Source organism: Bos grunniens, chromosome 9 (genome assembly GCF_055505025.1).
Source record: "Bos grunniens cultivar Pamir isolate PY7600 chromosome 9, Bosgru_T2T1.0, whole genome shotgun sequence".
NCBI lineage: Eukaryota > Metazoa > Chordata > Mammalia > Artiodactyla > Bovidae > Bos > Bos grunniens.
The window spans coordinates 68,397,336-68,422,159 of NC_141173.1; the positions used below are offsets into that span (position 1 = coordinate 68,397,336).

A 24,824-nucleotide genomic window follows, 5' to 3' on the forward strand; every position below is an offset into this window, starting at 1 on the left:
ACAGGCAACCTGGTGGAGAAAAAGGAGAGTCTAAAGGGAGAGAGAGCAGTCAAGCCAGTATTCTTGCTCCCTAGTGAAAAATGGGTCCTGAAGATTGGGTTCTTAAAGGTACAAAATTGGTAACAAATACATAAAAGCAAAAATTAAAAATCTAGAGTAGAGTTTGGAATTTCAAAAATACGATGTTAAAGAAAAGAAGAAGGAAAAGAAAGAGAGAAAAAACGAACAAAGAAAAACAAACAAGGTCGCAAAAATTGTAAAGAAAGTACAGGTACAAAATTGATAACTAATACCAAAAAGCAGAAATTAAAAATCTAGAGTAGAGTTTGGAATTTCAAAAATACAATGTTAAAAGAAAAAGAAGAAGAAGAAAAATAAAGAGAGAAAACAGACAAACAAAAACAAACAATGTCACAAAAATTATAAAGAAAATACAGGTACAAAATTGATATTATTCAGATATACAATGTTATATAGAAGAAGAAGAGAAAGAAACAGAGAAGACGAAAAAAAGAAGTCACAGAAATTATATAAAAAAATACTATAGGTACAAAATTGATAACAAATACCAAAAAGCAAAAATTAAAAATCTAGAGTAGAGTTTGGAATTTCAAAAATACAATGTTAAAGAAAAGAAGAAAAAAAAGAAAAAAAAAAGGTCAAAAAATTATAAAATATATATATATGAAGTTTGCTGAAGAAGAAAAAAATAGGGTCTTTTTTTTTTTGCAAAGTAATAGGTTATAAAAGTGAAAATTAAAGGAACAATAGAGGACTTAAATTTTTTTTTAATTAAAAAAAAAAAGAAAGAATGATCGTAAAAATAATAAAAATATATCTAGGACTTTCTTGGTGTTGTTGTGGGTTCAGTTCATTTTTGGCTAGTTCCTTGGTCAGACTTATATTTCTCAAGATCTATAGGCCCCTTCCTATGTAGTCTGTAGTAACCCCAGGGTTTTGGTCTATTGCCTGTAACTTCCAAGGCGTTTCCCTCTGTTATATCTTCTTCTGTTTGCTAGTCTCTTCAGTATCTGGTTTCCGCCCTGACACAAAGGGGATGGTGGAGGACACTTTTTTTTTTTTTTTTTTTTAGGCTTACTTGTTCAGTCGTGCTTTGGGGAGGGAGGGAGGAATGCTGCAAACAAATAACACTGGTGTGGGCTCGCAGTGCCTCAGCCACCCTGGATCTGTCCCCGCTCACGGCGCATGTAGCCACCCTGCCCACACTGCTGGGGCTCTAGGTTGTTCCCCTGGGAACAATCCGAGGCTGGCCCTGGGTTGCATGCACCTCCCAGGTCCAAGCCGCTCAGGTTCAGGCACTCGGGTAGTCCTCAGAGGCACAGACTCAGTTGGGCCTGCGTTTTGTGCTCTTCCCAGGTCCGAGCAGCTCAGGTGATGAGGTGTTTGGCGAGCGCCAATGCTGCGACTTAACGCCTCCCCGCCACTCGGTTATCTGGGTGTAAAACCGGCGCACCTTCTCAGGCAGATGTTGACCATCCAGACCCCCAAGAAATTTTAGTTAGCAAAGAAGCCTGCTTACAGTTTTATAGATAATGTCTCTCTGGGGCTGCGATTGCCCCCTTCCAGCTCTGGCTGCCTGTCACCGGAGGGGTAAGGTCTGCAGCCGGCTATCTCTGTTCAGTCCTTTGTTCCGTGCGCGGGCCTGGCGGTCTTAGGTTAGGGCTGGCTTTTCGCGTGGTAGATATCCCACAGTCTGGTTTGCTAGCCCAAATTATTTCGCTCAGATAGTGCTCAGGGTATTCAAGCCAGATTCTTACTCTCAGCGATGCAGCCCACGGCGCGCCTCCCTGCCCAGCCCCCGCTTGCTAATGGCGGATGCAGGCGTCTGCGCTGCTTCTCCGCTGGGGGAGTTACCGTAGGGCTCTCAATCTGCGAGTTTTAATTGTTTATTTATTTTTTCTCCCTGTTATGTTGCCCTCTGTGCTTCCAAAGCTCGGCACAGATTCGGCAGTGAGAAGGTTTCCTGGTGTTTGGAAACTTCTCTCTTTTTAAGATTCCCTTCCCAGGACGGAGCTCCGTCCCTCCCTCTTTTGTCTCTTTTTTTGTCTTTTATATTTTTTCCTACCTCCTTTCGAAGAGTTGGATTGCTTTTCTGGGTGCCTGATGTCCTCTGCCGGCATTCAGAAGTTGTTTTGTGGAATTTACTCGACGTTTAAATGCTCTTTTGATGAATTTGTGGGGGAGAAAGTGTTCTCCCCGTCCTACTCCTCCACCATCTTGGCTCCTCCCTCCAGGATGTATCTTTCACGATTACTTTGTCTTTCCTCTGCCAATGAGAACACTATAAAGATTATCTCTCGGCAGTGTTAATAGGAAACATTGTATATGAATATTGGCTAGGAGGTGGGTTGTGAGAATTTGGAAAGCATGGTAAAAGTTAGGAAGAATAAATGAGTTTAGGTAGTTCCATACAGAGTTGAAGGACTGTGCTGCAGGGAGACTGATTGGTCAATTAGTGAGTGTTACACTGAGGGACGGGCTTCCTTTGTGGCTCAGATGGTAAAGAATCTACCTGCAATGTGGGAGACCTGGGTTCGATTCCTGAGTCAGGAAAATCCTCTGGAGAAGGGATAGGCTACCCACTCCTGTATTCTTGCCTGTGAATCCTATATTGGGCAGAGGAGCCTAGCAGGCTGCAGTCCATGGGGTCATAAAAAGTTGGACATGACTGAGTGAATGAGCACGCACGCACACCGAGGGAGTGTCTCTTGTGGCTGCCACAAAACTCTGTCCTTGGCCCTGTCACATTCATGATTTTTGTCACTGCTTTGGATACATATGAACTTTATTTTTTAATTTATTTTATTTTTGAGTTAATTTTTGGTGGCATATAGTTGGTTTATAATGCTGCGCTAGTTTCTGCTGTACAGCAAAGTGAATCCATTATCAGATCAGATCAGGTCAGTCGCTCAGTCGTGTCCGACTCTTTGCGACCCCATGAATCGCAGCACGCCAGGCATCCCTGTCCGTCACCAACTCCCGGAGTTCACTCAGACTCACGTCCATCAAGTCAGTGATGCCATCCATCCATCTCATCCTCTGTCGTCCCCTTCTCCTCTTGCCCCCAGTCCCTCGCAGCATCAATACATATACATATATCTACTCTTTTTTAGATTCTGTTCCCATATAGGTCATTACAGAGTACTGAATAGAGCTCTCTGTGCTATATAGTAGGTTCTTGTTATCTATTTTATATGTAGTAGCATGTATATGTCAATCCCAATCTCACAATTTACACCCCCCTTACTCCCAGATAACCCTAAGTTTGTTTTCTACATCTGTGACCCTATTTCTGTTTTGTAAATAGGTCATTTGTACCATTTTTTTCTTAGATTCCACATATAAGCAATATCACATGATGTTAATCTTTCTCTGTCTTACTTAATGTATGAACTTTAGATGATACCAAGTACAAAGGAATGCAAAATTATCTTATCAGGTTGAAAGTGACCAAGTCTAAAAGTAAAAAAAAAAATCAGAAGAAAGATGAGAGGGAGATGGGTAGGGGGAGATTATAAAGTGAGAAAAGAGGGCAGGAAAAGCAGCAGAGATGGGAAAAAAGAAAAAAAAAGAAAGGGAGAAATAAGGCAGGCAGAAAGTAAAATTCCTCAAGAATTTTTTTTTCCTATGTGTCTCTTGGAATACATAAAGAAGGTTCTTCCCTTCCAAAGCAATATTTCTAGAATGCATTATCTCCATCTGACACCCACCACTCCAAGTCTACTTTCTATGCATTAAAGATGATATGACTTTATGATCTCCCATGTAAATTCTGTCTGTTTTCTAATTCAGCATCATCTTGCATCTGTTCTATTCTAATAATTATTGTACTTTGAAAGGAGAGAATGCGCTCTTATTGCAATGTTCTAAATGTATTAAGCAAGAACAGAACAAGTCCTGAAGTGGGACACTTCTGTTTTGAAAGAGATCTCTGTGAATGAATGAAGTAATAACACTTAAATGGGAGGCCCCTTTTCCGAGTTTAAAACTCTGGGGCTTGGAATCTAGAAAGATAAATCACCTGCCCACTTTGTGATACTAAATTGAAATTGACAGGTATGTTTCATTTATCTTGCTCAATATTACAAAGCCTCTCCCTCCTTTGATTTTAGTATGTTCCTCCTGAAATATTTGCTGTGGTAAGAAAAGCAAATATTGGGTTTTACGCCCCACTTCGTGAAGTAAGAATTATGATGTTCTAATATCAGAGAACCAAATATTCCAGGTTTATTTTTCTGAAAAAAAATTTCCTTGCAGATAGATTGTCCTCCATAGAGCATCCATTCTTCACCCCTCAATTCATTCATATTTCCTGGATTGGGGGAAAAGAGAACACACAAAACTTAATACAAAATACTTTCATAAAGCTTAGCTTTATGAATTAACTTCAGCCTTTTCCACTCATGAGGGAAAACTTTCCTGCCTCATTAAATCTTTAATGCAATGTGCTGCCTGCACAGTACATTATTATGTGTGACATGAGGTTATATATTGCATAGTAACTATAATGTTACTTGCAATCAAGCTGTTTCTTTCCCCTGAAGGTAGAATTAAGACAGGTACTCGTGGGAAACAGCTACTTGTGTTGCTCTATTCTTAATGGGGTGAAATTGAGAATCAGGAGAGTGAAGGGCTTAAGAACCATCTCCAGGAAGGGATGGGCGCTGCTCCTTTGTCTTGCAGTGCCTTTGCAACTTGATAACTAAATCTCCCCAAAGAGAATTTTGCTTAATAGATAAGTGAAAAAGTGAAAATGTTAGTTGCTCGGTCGTGTCCAACACTCAGCAACCCCATGGACTGTGGTCCACCAGACTCCTCTGTCCACAGGATTTTCCAGGTAAGTATACTGAAGTGGGTAGCCATTCCCTTCTCCAGGGGATCTTCCCCACCTAGGGAGGGATTGAACTGGGGTCTCCTGCATTGCAATCATATTCTTTACCCTCTAAGCCACCAAGAAGCATAATTAAGGGGAAACGTAAAAGGCTAGGTCTTTGGGGACTCCTTCGGAATGAAATATCTCCATTAAATTCACTTTCTCTTTCTATTGAAGAGGGATAAAGTTTTCATCTCTGGTAAATATAGTCTAATCCATCCAGTAAAGATAACAATTGCCCTAAAGCAAACTGGAATTGCACTTATTTCTACCTGTGGGAAAGCAAATATTTCTAGCCAATAGATGATGACAATTTGGTTTTTAATAGCCAGAGAAAATGAAATCTTCTATTCTCTGTACATGGAGCACTTCATAAAATTAGAGAAATCAACATTGTCCCCAAGATGAACTAATATGAAAATGTCAAATATAAAACTGACAATTAAGTCTACAAAGTCCAAAATTGTGGGGAGCTGAAGTTATGCACAGTAAGCATAACTTAACAATGTGTGTGATGTTTTGTTAGAATTCTTCGTTGCTATGGGAAGAGTTGGTTTATACAGAGTTCTGTTTGTGTGTGTGTGTGTGTGTGTGTGTGTGTGTGTTTAATCCTTTAGCTCTTTTACCAGTTGTGGTTGCTGCTGACTTCTCAGTAGATTTTAAGAGCATCACTAAAAGAGCTTCTTTTTCCTAGTCTTCTGTCCAGTGGGGCATCATCCAGGCAAAGAAAGAAAAGAGGCATTTCAATGGTCAGAGAGCTGTAAGAATGAGAGTTTCAGCAGAAAAATTACCTTAAGCAAATATAGGTAGCAGAATGGATACAAGAAAAGGCTGGATTGGGAATTCCAAAACTTTTTCAACATTTGCTTCTCTTCAGTTCAGTCGCTCAGTTGTGACTCTTTGCGACCCCATGGACTGTAGCACGTCAGGCCTCCCTGTCCATCACCAACTCCCCCTTCTCCTCCTGCCTGCAATCCCTTCCAGCATCAGGGTCTTTTCCAATGAGTCAACTCTTCGCATAAAGTGGCCAAAGTATTGGAGTTTCCACTTTAGCATCAGTCCTTCCAAAGAACACCCAGGACTGATCTCCTTTAGAATGGACTGGTTGGATCTCCTTGCAGTCCGAGGGACTCTCAAGAGTCTTCTCCAACACCACAGTTCAAAAGCATCAATTCTTCAGTGCTCAGCTTTCTTCACAGTCTAACTCTCACATCCATACATGACCACTGGAAAAACCATAGCCTTGACTAGACGGACCTTTGTTGGCAAAGTAATGTCTCTGCTTTTGAATATGCTATCTAGGTTGGTCATAACTTTCCTTGTCAGACTTTATTTTTTAGGGCTCCAAAATCACTGTAGATGGTGATTGCAGCCATTAAATTAAAAGATGCTTACTCCTTGGAAGGAAAGTCATGACCAACCTAGATAGATCAACTGAAATGTGCCACAGTAGTTAGGGCTGAACAACAACAACAAAAATTTGTAATTTGGCAACTTAGCAATCATTAAAAAATAATTCACATAAATCTAAACAATATAATTTATTTTCTTCATAAATTACTATAGTTACTTACTAATGGGATCTTGCTTGATGAGTAATATTCAAATTTTCAAAACCTAGAATCAGATAAGACCCTGCTGCCCTTATTTTCTGTTACACATTAATTTTTGTACAACACTTGGTTTTTAATCACAACATTCCCTGAAAAAGTTCCTTAACAAAGATATGACGTGACTGAAAATGCAAGTAAATAAAAACATAGCTCAAAATTTTGAAAATATCCTCTAGAGGAATATGGAATACTATCTGATAAAATTGTGAACTACCCAGAGCTAGTTGTTTGTGTGGGGTCCAATAGATACATAGTGTTTCTTTGTTTCCTTCAAACATTTACAGCATCCCACTGTGCCTTTGTGAGTTTACTGCAGTGCTCTGGGGCATCTGTGCCCAGAGCTAGTGAACAGGGAGCTAGATAGAGCCTACAGAGTATTGAAACTGCATGGAAACTTGAATGACACTATAGATCTCAGGGCCACTGCAGGTTCTTCATTAAGGAAGTGCAACAGCAGAAGTAATTGTTGATAAAACTTTCCCCAACAAAAAAACTAAAGTCAGAGAATGGAATTCAAATGCTTGATGAGGACCTAGTGAGTATGATATAGCAATGGGAACAGAAAATTAGACAAGAAGCATCTCAAGGAATAGGATGGAGGCACTGATCTGATTCAAATAATAGAGTGAAAGCAATATTATGTAGTATCTATAGTTTCCACTTTACAGCAGAGAAACGAAGCAATGGCTTGACTCATGTGACATGGAAGTTGGCAAAATACTTGTTTGTTTCCTGGGAAGAGCCAGATAATAAACTTTGGGTATTCTGAGTGTTTGTTATTAAACAGTCCTTCAGTACAGAAATGTTACAGGCTGAACTGTCCCCCTCAAATTCACATGTTGAAGTCCTAACTCCCAGAACCTCAAAATGAGACTGAATTTGAAGAAAGGATCTTTTATTCTGACTAAGCTAAAACGGGGCACTTAATGTGGTCCCTAATACACCATGACTTTTCCTTATGAGCAGAGGAAATCAGGAGACAAACAAACACAGAAGGAAGACCATGGGAGAACACAGGAAAAAGATGACCGTCTACAAGCCAAGGTGAGGGGCCTAAGAAGAAACCAGCCTTGCTGACATCTTTTCTTTTTTTGGATGGGCAAGAAGTAGATTTATTAATACAGAATGCTAGTGATATATGCAAGTGGGCAGGTGACGGGGGTTCTCCCAGCTGACGCCTTGATATCAGGTTTCTGTTGTTTAGCCAGTTTCTGGACCTTTGTTATGGCACCATGACCAAATTCATCTAGGAACATGGGATGGGATAGAAGATACAGATTGAGAAACCAGGGCTGAACACAGTTCAATCCATGAGAGAGGAATGGAAAGTCAGTAAGAAAGGATAATCAAAAAAGGGTAAGAATCTTAGAAACATCCAAATACTGAGTATAGAATAAAAGAAAATGTATTTATAATGGAGACAGAGGTACCTCTGTCATACTCCAGGGAAAGAAGTATCAGAAAAGTTTAATGCAGTAGGAAACCAAAGAGTCAAGAATCTCAAGAATTATTATACATCACATGGAATTGGACAAAAGCCCATTTGTGGTTGCTAGATAGAGCTGATAAGTGACCTTTCAAGACATACTGTTAGTGAAGTTCTAAGTGTGGAAAGCAGGCTGAAGTAGATCAAATAAGTAAGGTTGGATGAGTAGAAGTACAGAAAATGGGGTGGTAATACCCCATACCTCAGAGTTTGATAGCAAAACTAACAAATGTCCAGAGATAATATCTAGCAGGGACAATAAAGTCAACTGATGACTTGCAGCTCTGTGCACATTTGATTTGAAGGAGATAGTGAAGACTGGGACACTGAAGGAATTATTGGAGAGTGGAGAAGCAAGCAGGTGAAGGAGCCAAGTCAATATAGCATTTGGACTATGGAGCACAATATAGATGGAGAAGTGACAGAGAAGCCTTCATCCAAAGCTATCTATGAAAGGACAACTTATATTCCAAGTATTTCCACAGCTTGTTCCCCAGAAAACAAATACTCCATAGAAAGGAAGTTTTTATAGCTTTATTTTATTGGGGTCCAAAATCACTGCAGATGGTGACTGAAGCCATGAAATTAAAAGACACTTGCTCCTTGGAAGAGAAACTATGACAAGCATAGACAGCCTGTTAAGAAGCAGAGACATTACTTTGCCAACAAAGATACATCTAATCAAAGCTATGTTTTTTTTCAATAGTTATGTATGAATGTGAGAGTTGGACCGTAAAGAAAGCTGAGCACCAAAGAATTGATGCTTTTGAACTGTGGTGTTGGAGAAGACTCCTGAGAGTTCCAGGACTGCAAGGAGTTCGAACCAGTCAATCCTAAAGGAAATCAGGCCTGAATATTCTTTGGAGGAACTGATGCTAAGCCTGAAGCGCCAATACTTTGGCCACCGGATGCAAAGAGCTGACTCATTGGAAAAGACCCTGATTCTGTGAAAGATTGAAGGCAGGAGAAGAAGGGGACGACAGAGGATGAGATGGTTGGATGCCAGCACAGACTCGATGGACATGAACTTGAGCTATACTCCAGGATATGGTGAAGGACAGGGAAGCCTTGTGTGCTGCAGTCCACGGGGTCACAAAGAGTCAGACACGACTGAGTGACTGAACAACAAATAACTGACTTATTACAAAGACTCTCTCCGGTGATGTGTACCCTCTGGGGAAGACACATTAGCTGGAAACAATACCAAGAAATTCTTGGTTTCATTTCTTATAAAGAGATTATTTGATGCAGTTGATAGATAAATAGAAGCAAAGGAGTTTTGTTGTTGTTCAGTCGCTCAGTCATGGCCAACTGTTTGCAACCCATGGACTGCAGCATGTCAGCCTTCCCTGTCCTTCAGCATCTCCCAGAACTTGCTCAAACTCTTGTCCATCAAGTCAGTGCTGCCATTCAACCATCTCATCCTCCGTCGTCCTTTTCTCCTCCTGCCCTCAATCTTTCCCAGCATCAGGGTCTTTTCTAATGAGTCAGCTCTTCGCATCAGGTGGCCAAAGTATTGGAGCTTCATCTTCAGCAGAGAATAAATAATTAACCCTAGGAGGTATGCTCAGTCATCCAATATGTCAGACTCTTTGCCACCTCCATGGACTGTAGCCCACCAGGCTTCTCTGTCCATGGGATTTTCCCAGCAAGAATACTGAAGTGGGTTGCCATTTCTTCCAACAGGGTATCTTCCTGACCCAGGGATCGACACAAGTCTCCTGTATTGCAGGAAGGTTCTTTGCCACTAAGCTTCCCAGGAAGCCCCATTCCTAGGAGATGCAGTTTCTCAATTAAAGGATGATATTAAAACAACCTTTTTAAAAAAATTACTTAAATAAGTACTTGACTAAGTAATTATATAGAGATATATCATCAGTATATACCTTAGGGTGAACGAAATAGACAGTGATTTTAATATTATGGAAATGAACACTTTTAGCTTGAGGGAAAAACATCTGGTAACAGTATCATGCATCTATTTAAAATTGACTGTTATTTCACAACCTGCTGCTGCTACTGCTAAGTCGCTTCAGTTGTGTCTGACTCTGTGCGACCCCATAGACGGCAGCCCACCAGGCTCCCCCATCCCTGGGATTCTCCAGGCAAGAATACTGGAGTGGGTTGCCATTTCCTTCTCCAATGCATGAAAGTGAAAAATGAAAGTGAAGTTGCTCAGTTGTTTCCAACTCTTAGCAACCCCATGGACTGCAGCCTACCAGGCTCCTCCATCATGGGATTTTTTCAGGCAAGAGTACTGGAGTGGGGTGCCATTTCACAACCTAGATGGAAGCAAAAAGGATTCACTTATGAAAACAGTTCAGTTCAGTTCAGTCGCTCAGTCATGTCCAACTCTCTGTGACCTCATGAATCACAGCATGCCAGGCCTCCCTGTCCATCACCAACTCCCGGAGTTCACTCAAACTCAGGCCCATCGAGTCGGTCATGCCATCCAGCCATCTCATCCTCTGTTGTCCCCTTCTTCTCCTTCCCCCAATCCCTCCTAGCATCAGAATCTTTTCCAGTGAGTCAACTCTTCACATGAGGTGGCCAAAGTATTGGAGTTTCAGCTTCAGCATCAGTCCTTCCAAAGAACACTCAGGACTGATCTCCTTTGCTGCTGCCGCTGAGTCACTTCAGTTGTGTCTGACTCTATGCGACCCCATAGACGGCCACCCACCAGGATGCCCTGTCCCTGGGATTCTCCCGGCAAGAACACTGGAGTGGGTTGCCATTTCCTTCTCCAATGCAAGAAAATGAAAAGTGAAAGTGAAGTCGCTCAGTCGTGTCTGACCCTCAGCGACCCCATGGATGATTGAAAAACCAGTTCTAGAGGTGCATGAAAGATATAGAAAAAAAGTTGTTTTATGAAATGTGAATGAGAAAGCAATTTCTCATTAGTATTACTACTACTATAAGCCCTCAGGTGAACAGGTTGACTTCCGCTCCATTGTTTGTGTTGTATATAACTATAAAAGGCCCCTCTCTTTTTTGTTTTTCCCCCATTTCCACCCTCATTACTCTCTCATATTACCTCATATATAATATGACTTTATTATAAGTAGGTATGGAAAATACTTTGACAAATCAAATATTGTAACAAATCAAACATTTTTCTTTTCATCTTGAGTCTCAATATCTGGGGTGTTCAAATTACATTTTAGCTCTTTTCTTTGGCAAAATGCGAGTTACCTTTAATTCTAAGTTTCTTAAATTGATTTAAGGAAATTAAGAATTAATTTACCTTGATTTTTTTTCTTTTTTTAAGGAAACCTGTTCTAGAAGGATGATAGCATGTAATTTAAATTTTAATAATCAAAATACATTTAGAAGCTCAAGAGTTTGTGACATTATAGATCTATGTCCTTTCCAAACTCAGTCCCTACCTCCTATTAAATATTTTTATTAATTTAGGAAATTCTGAATAATTAAGTTCTCTTTGAAATATATGAAACATCCTTTGCTGCTGCCTTCCTGGACTCCCATCATTAAGAAAATGTCTGGTTGATTTTTGAACAAGCATGTTTTGGAAGCTTATCTTAATAGAACCAAAAACCTTTTACATAGATTCACCCCTCATTACTTACAGTAATGCCAAGTGCTATAGTCCAGGCAGATATTTTTTATTTTAGATATGAAAAGACATTATAACAGGGCTATTTTTCAGTGGAGCAGAGGAATAAAAGTTTTCTGAATTTTAGTTCCTTATAAAGCTCCCTGTAATGAGCTTAGAAGACATTGAGAAGCTGTGATTTAAAAACTTTGTTTAATCAGCCATGGTGAGCTGTGTTCCATTCCCAATGGAACAACTCTAAAAGGAATCTGGGTTCCTCCTCCTCCACCCAGAGCATCACCAGGAGTTGGTTTGTGGTCAGGGTCTGCCATGAGAGGCCGCAGAGAGCCCAGGGCTGCGAAGCTAGGTCTCTGCTTGTCATTATGGAGGAAACAGCAGAATACAAATGATCAGCTTTGTTTTATGAGTGTCTATTTACAATGCTGGGGTGGAACTTTTTAGAAAAGCACTGCAGCATTTGCATCATCTGTCATTCAAGTTCCAATGTTGATTCCTGTCCTGTAAATGATCTTGCTTTCCTATTTTTTTTTTTTAATCCTTTGTACAAGGTTACTGTCAATGTCAGCAAATGTAAACCTCAAGCATACATTGTATGGGGTTCAGCATGCATGTTGGAAGGAAAGAATTTTGTTTAATGAAAAAGGATAACAGCATTCATTCACACTAAGCATATTTGATTGCCCAAGGGAAAGTGTATCTTCTTTTGGAATTTTGATTAATTTTTTTCATGATATAAAATTTGCTGCTTTATTTCTTTTTCTTTGACCAACAACATTCTGAGCATAGCTTATAGTCTAGGTAAAGTGCCTGTGAAATGGAGTGATGCTTTGCTGAAAGCATTCAGACCCACAGAAAGTGAGTGACCCTCAGTGATGAGTAGAAATCTCTCAATTTTAACAAAGATCCTTCTCTGTTTGGGAATTGTAAAGCTCAAGCTACACACTAGGAAAAATGACAGGAGGGGCTGTGTTTGGTTCCCTGGAAATTAACCTATTTCAGCAAGCCTGCAACACCAGGAAAAAGAATACATGAATTTATATGATGTGTGTCAGGCTTGCCATTGATAGGTAAGGTTCGTATAAAGGTTACTCCTAAAGAAATGTCTATCATTCTCAATCTGCATGCTCATGATTTCTGTTTCTTCCAAATCCTGCCCTATAGAACAATAAAATAATTTAAAAATAATAAGCAAAGCACAGTTGAATAGCCCATCTCCTGTCCTGTAATGATGACGTATCTTCTCTCTTGTAGCTCACAGCAGCTGGAGGACAGTTGATGTTTACTGTATCATATGACCTTGAAGAAGCAAACGAAGATGCAGAACACACACTCCAGCTTATGGTTATCTTAGAGGTAGAGTATGGGAAGTGTCATTTATGTTTAACTGCTTTACACTCATGTAATCTGAGGTTATTCCTTACCTAACTAGTTTAACATTCATTTATATACTACTAGAGAAAAATATTGTGATTTGGGAATTTTTTTCTGCCATTCACTCTGAGACATATCTAAAAGACTGAACATAGGTCTTGGGTTCCAATAGTAAAGGGAATTTTTAGAGCAGACTTGAAATTTAAATTTAAAACCTAATGACCATGTCCCCCAGAATATAAGGATACTAAAAGTGTTTGAGCAAATGGCTGATTTATATAGTTGTAGTTTTGCCATCTCTCCTTGCTTCCAAGTAGATTTTCTTGTTTATACCTTTGTTTATATTAGGTAAAAGTCAATGGAAAAAGGGAATCTTATCTATTTAGGTACAGTTGAATCCTGACTTCAAAACTCTCTTAATTTAACTAAGAAAAATATAGGAGAAACTGCTTTGAGCATTTGGAGGGACACAGGCAGTTCCCAAAGGCTAGAAAGTTATCACATAAAAGCTGCCTTCCTTTCTCATATTCTTCCTTTCTTCTCCTCTGCTCACACAAAGGCACACATTTCATGCATATTTATGGGTCCAAAGGGATCTATGCTGAGTTAGCATGGGGCTCTGTTGTTGTTTTGGTCTTGAAATGTTCATGCATGAGAATCAACTTAACAAAAAGTCTTCCCCCAAAATGAATGTTTCCAGTATTAGGTGAGGTGATCTGAGTGATATATATCATTACATATGTGTGTGTGTGTGAAAATAGAAGTATGTCATGGAATTCCTTTGAGATAAAAGGGGTTCTCTAAATGTAAAATGTGGAGAAGCTGTATATTATTAATATGAGTGAACTAAGATAAAAGGTTAACCCAAGTGATAATAATGCCATTATCCGATTGTAATCATGAAACTGTAGAATTTTTCCTTGTTTTTTTTTCCCCCAGATTGAAGAGTCCTTTAAAACGAAAGCTTCATACACTGTTTTAACTTTTCTTCCCCATTTTCCTATACAATCCACATTCACCATAAAATAGTATATCTGAAGTATTCAGTTTTGCACACTTCTATAAAATTGACGTATTTGTAATCATATATATCTAGACTTACCAAGTACTAATTATTTTAGTAAATAGAGGAATAAGAGTCATGCATAACCAAGAAACTTATACTTAGTGGTACATCGAGTTAAGGCTAATATTTAAATTGTTTTCTCTCTGCCTTTTATACATACTAGAAATATCCTGACAGGGAAAGCTAACCTGAAATAAAAAACCTACTGATGATAACCTACAAAGAGGAGAATCCCTTTTTTCACAGTTTTATCCTTTATACTCTCTTTTCCCCTTTAGGGAAAAGACTTGAGAATCAGCTCAGCCCAAGAGGAGGTGTATCTGCAACCATCTGAAGAACATATTAATGTGTTGTCACTTAAAGAAGAATCATTTACCACACATGGCACAAATTTCCCAGTCAGTAGAAACGAGTTTATGACAGTGCTTGTGAATTTGCAGAGAATTCTCATACAAATCACATACAGCCTTGGGATGGATGCCATCTTCAGGTAAACTCAGGAATTGCATCTCCAGCTCTTACACATTTGCCTTGGGGTGGACGTGCAAGTGCTAAGTGACTGAAGATCCCTGCTGCTGCTAAGTCGCCTCAGTCGTGTCCGACTCTGTGCAACCCCATAGACGGCAGCCCACCAGGCTCCCCTGTCCTTGGGATTCTCCAGGCAAGAACACTGGAGTGGGTTGCCATTTCCTTCTCCAATGCATGAAAGTGAAAAGTGAAAATGAAGTCGCTCAGTCGTGTCCGACTACTAGTGACCCCATGGACTGCAGCCCACCAGGCTCCTCTGTCCATGGGATTTGCCAGGCAAGAGTACTGGAGTAGGTTGCCATTGCCTTCTCCTAAGGTTTTCCATCTTCAAATAATAGTTAATGATGGAGCACTGGTTTTCTGAAAAGTGTTTCTATTGATCTTTAAAATTTTACCTACCCAGGATGAATCTGTCTTAGTCCTTTTTCAGTATTGATGATTCTCAGTTCTGCCAGAACATGCAATAAAAATGATCCCTATACTGAGAAATGCTATACTGGAAAGCACAGTCTCCTTTTTGATGACTCAAATAGTGGAAAAGTAAAATAAAAATGATCCCTGTACTGAGAAATGCTATACTGGAAAGCACAGTCTCCTTTTTGATGACTCAAATAGTGGAAAAGTAAAGTGATATAATTCCAGGATACCCATATTCAGAAAGTGGTTTGTAAAATATTTTCTTCCATTAATTCATTCAGTAGATTCTGACTTAATAGTATATGGTTGATAGTGAGAGATATAAGCACCTTCATTTGAATAACCACAAGTTTTTTTGTGAAGCACTGTAATACTATAATGGCTGCATGATATCAAGGAAAGTAAGACTAAGAATTCAATTAGCTCTATTGCTTATTATATGTGTGACCTTTGGCAAGTGGTTGGTCCTTATGACAACTGGATTTCTTCAAATGTGAAGTGGAGATAATAGTGCCTACCTTTCAGGGTCATTGTTAAAATTATATGTGATAATTATGTAAAGTGCTCATTGCCTCAAACACTTTCAAGGGATTATTCCTTTCTACTCTCTGTTTTGTCTCCTTAAAGAGAGAACTCCCCAACTTGAGCTAAACATGTCCATAAGAGGCACCCTAAAGGCTTCTTTCCATTAAAAAAAAATTACTTACAAATTTCATGGCAATTTTTTCCTGCGTGTGTGCATTCTAAGTCGCTTCAGTTGTGTCTGACTCTGTGAAACCCTGTGGACTATAGCCCGCCAGCCTCCTGTGTCCATGGGATTCTCAAGCAAGGATACTAGAGTGGGTTGCCATGCCCTCCCCTAGGGGATCTTCCAGACCCAGGGATCAAACCCAGCATCTCTTATGTTTCCTGCATTAGCAGGCAAGCTTTTTACCACTAGTGCCGCCTGACAAGCCCAATTTTGTCCTAAAGCAGCTTAAATTAGATGATCAAATGTGACCCCAAACCGACAGCTTGGCATACCCATCAGCACAGCAGTGTCTCCAATGCTGGTTTATCTACAAGAGGGTCTTTTAATTGCTGAAGCTCCACCGCCCCCCTTCATCTGCTTGTGCTGTCTAGTTTGTCTTTCACTTGTAGTATTTCAACTAAGCGTAATCATCATTACCATCTCCCTAAGGAGAGAATCGCAGATTCAGAAACAGAACCACTGCCAAACAATGTACCTCTTTTGCATAGTCAGTGCTGCTAGAAGCTGGGTTAAAATGCTGTGAAGATGAGAAGCAGCACTTCGGAATTAATTATGTTTTTTCACATTTAGTAAATAGAGACTGTCATGATGTTTAAAGAGTACAAAGAGATGAGTCCTCTGGATTTCAAAATAAATGACAAGCAAATTGACAAAAAGTGGCTGAGGGGTTTATTTTTGCCAGCCTTGCTTCTCAGACTAGTTAATCCAAAGCATTTCTCCCTGATTCATGGGAGATAATTTTAGTGTCTGCTTATCTTAAAATCTCTAGTTTCATTTGAGCCTTCTGAGCTTTTCCCATACATGAGCAACGTGTTCACAGAGCATGGCTATGGGATCCGACACAGGAACTAATTATGTGGGTGATGCTCTCTGCAGCCTGCATCACACAAGGCTCTGTAGTTCGAGAAGTTAAAGCCATGTTGTATGTGAAACTCCTACCCACTTCAGGTGAGCCACAAGCCAGCATGAATCTTGAGTCAGTAAGCTTGTTATATTTTATTTATCTCTGATCTGTGAGTGGATTGAGTCCTATTTGTAAAACATCACTTGAATTGATTTCAACTTGTCTTGCACAGTAGGCTTCCAACTTGGTATATGGCTTGTGTGTAAGCACAAGTAAATTGAAGCTATCACAACAGAAATTCATGTTTAGACTTATTTAAGGAGGATTTACTTCCACGGTAGTTCTCTCAGCAAATGGGTTTATGTTCCTCCCTATACAGAGGAACTGGAATTGAATAGTGGAAGGAAAATGGGGCAGCAGGTTAGAATTTTGACTTCTGTTTTCAAGTTAGCTGTTTAATAGTTGTGAACATAGTGTTGTTTTAGATCTCTTTGGATTTCAGTCACCTCATCTGTAAAATGAGGAGGACAATTGCTTGTCAATGTCAAACAGTCACTATGAGAATGGAATTAAAGCAAAAATGCTTTGCTTTTGGCCAGTTAACACACAAATCTGAAGCATTTCCATCTGACCTGCATATTCTAGGAAGTACCATTTTCTCCATTAAGTACCATTAAGACTTGAAGATATCTAGAATAACGAATGGACTGGTGTTTCAAAATTGAGACCATTTTTGCTGTCATTCTTTTCTACAGTGCTGAGGAGCCCATGTGATAAAATTAATTGATTTTCTTCTCATTGTACTCATTAATAAATGAAGATAAAAATTTCCTTTAAGAATGTAAGAGAAATCAACTTAACTGTGAATCTTTCTCCTTTAAATTCTCCAAACCTTAGTTTCAAAAGCAGTCCTTGATATTTAACTTGATATTTTTCTTATCGCCTGTGAAAGTGAAAGTGTTAGTTGCTCAGTCGTGTCTGACTCTTTGCGACCCCGTGGACTGTAAACCACCTGGTTTCTCTGTCCACGAAATTCTCCAATCAAGAATACTGGAGTGGGCAGCCATTTCCTTCTCCAGGGGATCTTCCCGACCCAGGGATTGAACCAGATCTCTTGCATTGCAGGCAGATTCTTTATCATCTGAGCCACCAGGGAAGACTTTATACCCTATAGTAGACATTAGTACAGTTCATCAAATTTTAATCTCCTTCCTTTGAAATATTGCATTTCCTTTGAGGGTAGATGTTATCATAGGTCTTGGTTTGGCCAATGAAATGTGAGCTGAAGTGATGTATTATTCCTGTTCTATTATCCCCACTCCCAACCCTAGAAAAGCATTGAATTACCTGTAGGAGACTCTATGGAGCTTACACAGTTACCAGAACATAAAAACAGTCTGAAATATTGACAGCACATGGAGGTCAGCTGCCCTGAAAGGTTACCCAGAACCGTAGAGGATTTTCCATGAGTAAACTTTTGTTTTCTGTTAAGCCACTGAGAATTCAGTTGTTTGTTAGCCCAGCATAACTGAGCCCATTGTGACTTTATTGTGATAAACCCATTTATCTTTATTGTTTGAAAAGACATTTCTCCTAGGCTAGACATTTTCACATGACTTTTAAGAGTGGTTTTTTTTTTTTTTTCTGGTATCAAAAACATTACACAGAATTTATTTAATAAATTATCCAATAAATAATCTAGAAAAATCCATATAAACAAAGGAGTGTTTTGATGATTATAGAAATAGTGCTGATAGTAAACTTCTACCTTATGAAAATAATAATCCAGGTAATCACATATGAAGAAATTATTACAATGAGGTCTCTAACGATCTTAAAAGGACTTCTATAACTTGCTCTTGGGAAGAGGTTCAGCCAGTTTTATACCAACATGTGTTTTTTTCCCCCATTGCCTTTCACTACCTCCCAAATCTAGTCTGTAATATTGGGTTTATTCAGTCTGCCAGCATTTCCTGAGTGCCTTTCCTGTGTATTTGAATCTTAGCTTCCTCTTTTGTAAAATGGCAGAAACATACCTAACTTTCAAGATTGAATGCTCAGTGAGAAAATGATGTATCTGAGACATCTGACCTTCTGTCTAGCATACAGTGGGAGACAATGTCGGGCAACAAGCTAACCATTGGTTTTTAATTTCAGTCTGTGGCTGCACAATATTTGCAGACAGTATTATATAGACAAGGCACTTTACTTCTCTGAGCTTCGGGTTCCTCCTTTGTAAATGTGGGCAGAAACATGATTACTGCATTGGTTTCATTGATTTTTTAAAATATAATTTTATTTATTTATTTTGGCTGTGCTGGGCTTTCGTTGCTGCACTGGCTTTTGTCTAGTTGCAGAGAGCAGGGCTACTCCCTAGTTGCAGTGCATGGGCTTCTCATTGAGGTGGCTTCTCTCGGTATGGAGCACAGGCTCTAGGGAGCACTAATTTCAGTAGCTGCGGTATGTGAGCTCAGTAGAAGTGGTTCTTGGACTTTAGAGCACAGGCTCAATAGTTGTGTCACACAGACCTAGTTGCTCCACAGAATGTGGGATCTACCCAGACCAAGAGATTGTATCTGTGTCTCCTGTATTGACAGGCATATTCTTCACCACTAAGCTGTCAGGGAAGCCCAGTTTCCTTGATACTTAAGGGAGATATGTCTCAAGTTCCCATTATAATGCACAGAAGTTTTAATTATTATAATGCACACTTCAGTTCAGTTCAGTCGCTCAGTCCTGGAAACGTACTCCCAGATATAGCGCCGCTCAGTCATGTCTGACTCTTTGTGACCCCATGAATCACAGCACGCCAGGCCTCCCTGTCCATCACCAACTCCCAGAGTTCACTCAGACTCACGTCCATCGAGTCAGTGATGCCATCCAGCTATCTCATCCTCCGTTGTCCCCTTCTTCTCCTGCCCCCAATCCCTCCCAACATCAGAGTCTTTTCCAATAAGTCAACTCTTCACATGAGGTGGCCAAAGTACTGGAGTTTCAGCTTTAGCATCATTCCTTCCAAAGAAATCCCAGGGCTGATCTCCTTCAGAATGGACTGGTTGGATCTCCTTGCAGTCCAAGGGACTCTCAAGAGTCTTCTCCAACACCACAGTTCAAAAGCATCAATTCTTTGGCGCTCAGCCTTCTTCACAGACCAACTCTCACATCCACACATGACCACAGGAAAAACCATAGCCTTGACCAGACGGGCCTTTCTTGGCAAAATAATGTCTCTGCTTTTGAATATGCTATCCAGGTTGGTCATAACTTTCCTTCCAAGGAGTAAGCATCTTTTAATTTTATTGCTGCAGTCACCATCTAGTAATTATTATGATGCGGTAGTTCTAGGCTAAGGAAAGAGGATACAAAGATGGGTAAATGATCAGTGAATTCAAACAACGTATAGTCCATTATCCAAGTCAGACGTATGTTTGTGGTATATAATAAAGAGCGCAGTGGAAGTGAGCGCAATGCATATTGGTAGGACTAAGTAGAAAGAAATATGAATTCTCATATTAGCATTTAGTATATTTTTGATGAATGGTTTGCAACAGTAGTAGATTCTGTTCGTTATTTCCCTTAGTTGGCACAGGACTGACAGTGTTTGGGGGAAATGTCTAGCTCATGCCAAGATAGCTCACTCAGACACTCACTGAGTTTGTAAATGATTCTGTTGCCTTTTTCAGTTACGTTCAGTCGCTCAGTCATGTTTGACTCTTTGTGACCCCGTGAATCGCAGCATGCCAGGCCTCCCTGTCCATCACCAACTCCCAGAGTTCACTCAGACTCAGGTCCATCAAGTCAGTGATGCCATCCAGCTATCTCATCCTCTGTCGTCCCCTTTTCCTCCTCCCCCAATCCCTCCCAGCATCAGAGTCTTTTCCAATGAGTCAACTCTTCGCATGAGGTGGCCAAAGTACTGGAGTTTCAACTTTAGCATCATTCCTTCCAAAGAACACCCAGGACTGATCTCCTATAGGATGGACTGGTTGGATCTCCTTGCAGTCCAAAGGACTCTCAAGAGTCTTCTCCAACACCACAGTTCAAAAGCATCAATTCTTCGGTGCTTAGCTTTCTTCACAGTCCAACTCTCACATCCATACATGACCACTGGAAAAACCATAGCCTTGACGAGACGGACCTTTGTTGGCAAAGTAATATCTCTGCTTTTCAATATGCTATCCAGGTTGGTCATAACTTTTCTTCCAAGGAGTAAGCATCTTTTAATTTCATGGCTGCAGTCACCATCTGCAGTGATTTTGGAGCCCAAAAAGATAAAGTCTGACACTGTTTCCCCATCTATTTCCCATGAAGTGATGGGACCAGATGCCATGATCTTCGTTTTCTGAATGTTGAGCTTTAAGCCAACTTTTTCACTCTCCTCTTTTACTTTCATCAAGAGGCTTTTTAGTTCCTCTTCACTTTCTGCCATAAGGGTGGTGTCATCTGCATATCTGAGGTTATTGATATTTCTTCCGGCAATCTTGATTCCAGCTTGTGCTTCTTCCAGTCCAGCGTTACTCATGATGTACTCTGCATATACGTTAAATAAGCAGGATGACAATATAGAGCCTTGAGTACTCCTTTTCCTATTTGGAACCAGTCTGTTGTTCCATGTCCAGTTCTAACTGTTGCTTCCTGACTTGCATACAGATTTCTCAAGAGGCAGGTCAGGTGGTCTGGTATTCCCATCTCTTTCAGAATTTTCCACAGTTTATTATGATCCACAAAGTCAAAGGCTTTTTAGGTATGAGATAAAAAATTGATTAGACTTCTTTAATTGAGTAGCACTTTGTGGAACTTTCACAAGACAGAGGCTAAAGGAAATTCTAAGTCATCGTCTTGTGTTGCATCAAAAATGAAATAGAACAAAGCCCCTGAACAACAATAAAATCTTTATCTATGGTAACAAACTGAAAGTAACATTTATTTAGTAGAATTAAATGGAGGTCTTCTATATTAAAAAAAAAGTGAATTAAAAAAATTATTTAAAAGAGTTAAGATCAAATGTCCTGTTGTTTAAAGAATAATTTGGATTTTTTCCTTTTTTTGTGAAGCATGATATATCTAACTCTGGTTGAAAATATAGTAAAAAATATACAGAGTACTCTTAAAGTCAGTACCAGGGCAGTGTTTCTTATATGATTCCAATATTTTCAATAATAGCTTGTATAATTATGCCTTTGCTCTTCATCCATCATCTTATCTGTATTTCCCTTTCATAATAACTAAAAGAACCAGCTAGAACATTTGACAAATCTTTGACAGTTTGTGCATCTCCAACAATACTTTATTACTACCAGCATTATGTATTTTAATGAATACAGCTTGTATCAAGAAAAGAAAATGACCGTATTGGAAGGGGAAAAAGAATAAACCGCAGACTTCTTCAAGAGTAACACTAAAAACTGTTCAACACATTAAAATCCCATTTAACAAATATCAGAACCTAATGAACATTGGGACTGCTCAGTGAATACTAATGTGGAATATTGCTGGGAAAGATGTTTGAGTGCTGAAATTTCTCATAGCTCAAAATGGTTACATAGATTAAGGAGAGGAACATCTGTTGTTTCAAAGACAAATGAAAGTTGGTAGTTCATTGAAAATATTTTTGTTTTGTTCCATTTTAAATTGTTTCTTAATGTAGTCATTTACTTTCTTTCTATTTTAAAATGTTGCTATACTACAGTCCACGCTTAGTTGCTTCGACTGAAGTGTCCAACTCTGTGTCCAACCCCATTTAGTCCGCCAGGCTTCTCTGTCCATGAGATTTCCCAGGCAAGAATACTGGCGTGGGTTGCCTTTTCCTTCTCCTTTGATACTACAGTCCATAGGATCGCAAAGAGTCGGACATGACTGAAGCAACTTCAGTTCAGTTCATTTCAGTTGCTCAGTCGTGTCTGACTCTTTGCGACCCCATGGACTGCAGCATGCCAGGCTGACCTGTCCATCACCAACTCCCAGAGCTTACTCAAACTTATGTCCGTTGAGTCAGTGATGCCATCCAACCATCTCATCCTCTGTCGTCCCCTTCTCCTCCCACATTCAATCTTTCCCAGCATCAGGGTCTTTTCAAATGAATCAGTTCTTCACATCAGGTGGTCAAAGTATTAGAGTTTCATCTTCAGCATCAGTCCTTCCACTGAATATTCAGGACTGATTTCCTTTTGAATGGACTACTTGGATCTCCTTGCTCTCCAAGGGACTCTCAAGAGTCTTTTCCAAAACCACAGTTCAAAAGCATCAATTCTTTGGCACTCAGCTTTCTTTATAGTCCAACTCTCACATCCATACATGACTACTGGAAAAACCAATGCTTTGACAAGACGGATGGCACCACTTTATTGGTAAAGTGATGTCTCTGCTTCTTAGTATGCTGCCTAGGTTGGTCATAACTTTTCTCCCAAGGAGCAAGTGTCTTTGAATTTCATGGCTGCAGTCACCATCTGCAGTGAAATTAGAGCCCCCCAAAATAAGGTCTCTCACTGTTTCCATTGTTTCCCCATCTATTTGCCATGAAGTGATGGGACCAGATGCCATGATCTTCATTTTCTGAATGCTGAGTTTTAAGTCAACATTTTCACTCTCCTCTTTCACTTTCATCAAGAAGCTCTTTAGTTCTTCTTTGCTTTCTGCCGTAAGTGTGGTATCATTTGCATATTTGAGGTTACTGATATTTCTCCCAGCAATCTTGATTCCAGCTTGTGCTTCTTCCAGCCCAGCGTTTCTCATGATATACTCTGCATAGAAGTTAAATAAGCAGGGTGACCATATACAGCCTTGACATACTTCTTTTCCTATTTGGAATCAGTCTGTTGTTCCATGTCCAGTTCTAACTATTGCTTCCTGACCTGCATATAGGTTTCTCAGGAGGCAGGTCAGGTGGTCTGGTATTCCCATCTCTTGAAGAATTTTCCAGTTTGTTGTGATCCACACAGTCAAAGGCTTTGGAATAGTTAAAGCAAAAGTAAATGTTTTTCTGGAATTCTCTCGCTTTTTCAATGATCCAATGGATCTTGGCAATTTTGATCTCTGGTTCCTCTACCTTTTCTAAATCCATCTTGATATCTGGGAGTTCATGATTCACAAACTGTTGAAGCCTGGCTTGGAGAATTTTGAGCATTATTTTCTTAGTGTGTGAGATGAGTGCAATTGTGCAGTACTTTGAGCATTCTTTGGCATTACCTTTCTTTGGGATTGGAATGAAAACTGACCTTTTCCAGTCCTGTGGCCACTGCTGAATTTTCCAAATTTTCTGGCATATGCAGTGGCTGACTTTATTTTTCTGGGCTCCAAAATCACTGCAGATGGTGATTGCAGCAATGAAATTAAAAGGCGCTTACTCCTTAGAAGGAAAGTTAATGACCAACCTAGACAGCATATTAAAAAGCAGAGATATTACTTTGACAACAAAGGTCTGTCTAGCCAAGGCTATGGTTTTTCCAGTAGTCATGTATGGATGTTAGAGTTGGACTCTGAAGAAAGCTGAGCGCCGAAGAATTGATGCGTTTTAACTGTGGTGTTAGAGAAGACTCTTGAGAGTCCCTTGGACTGCAAGGAAATCCAACCAGTCCATCCTAAAGGAGGTCAGTCCTGGGTGTTTATTGGAAGGACTAATGTTGAAGCTGAAACTCCACCCTTTGGCCAACTGATGCAAAGAGCTGACTCATTTGAAAAGACGCTGATGCTGGGAAAGATTGAGGGCAGGAGAAGGGGACGGCAGAGGATCAGATGGTTGGATGTCATCACTGACTCAATAGACATGAGTTTGGGTGGACTCTGGCAGTTGGTGATGGACAGGGAGGCCTGGCATGCTGTGGTTCATGGGATCACAAAGAGTCGGACACGACTGAGCAACTGAACTGAACTGAATTGAGTGCAGCACTTTCACAGCATCATCTTTTAGGATTCAAAATAGTTCAATTAAGCATGCATGAATACTCTTTCTTAATTTTTTGTTTATTAATCTTATATTGATTGTTCTGGGACTATATCTATATACAGTTGACCAGGCTCCTGGTTAGTAAGCTGTGATAGTCTTTTATATGATAATCAACTAGTATGCATGCATGCTAAGTCTCTTCCATTGTGTCTTCTTTGAGATCCCATGGACTGTAGCCAAGCAGGCTCCTCTGTCCATGGGATTATCCAGGCAAGAATACTGGAGTGCTTTGGCAGGCCCTCCTCCAGGGAATCTTCTATTTGTCTCTGGCATTGTGAGGCAGGTTATTTGCATCACCTCGAAAGCCCAATCAACTATTATTGTTGTTCAGCCACTAA

At 39.9% G+C, this 24,824-nt stretch overlaps 1 protein-coding gene across 3 annotated transcripts in view; it reads left to right on the top strand.

The window, feature by feature from the left end:
• LAMA2 (laminin subunit alpha 2) overlaps nucleotides 1–24,824 on the top strand; it is a 707,472-nt gene that overhangs the window by 383,342 nt on the left and 299,306 nt on the right. For all 3 annotated transcript variants that reach the window (XM_086317880.1, XM_086317878.1, XM_086317879.1), the window contains exons 13-14: nucleotides 12,819–12,920; nucleotides 14,283–14,494. In XM_086317880.1, the coding sequence (XP_086174006.1) occupies nucleotides 12,819–12,920; nucleotides 14,283–14,494 (314 nt within the window). The remainder of the gene's footprint in view (nucleotides 1–12,818; nucleotides 12,921–14,282; nucleotides 14,495–24,824) is intronic.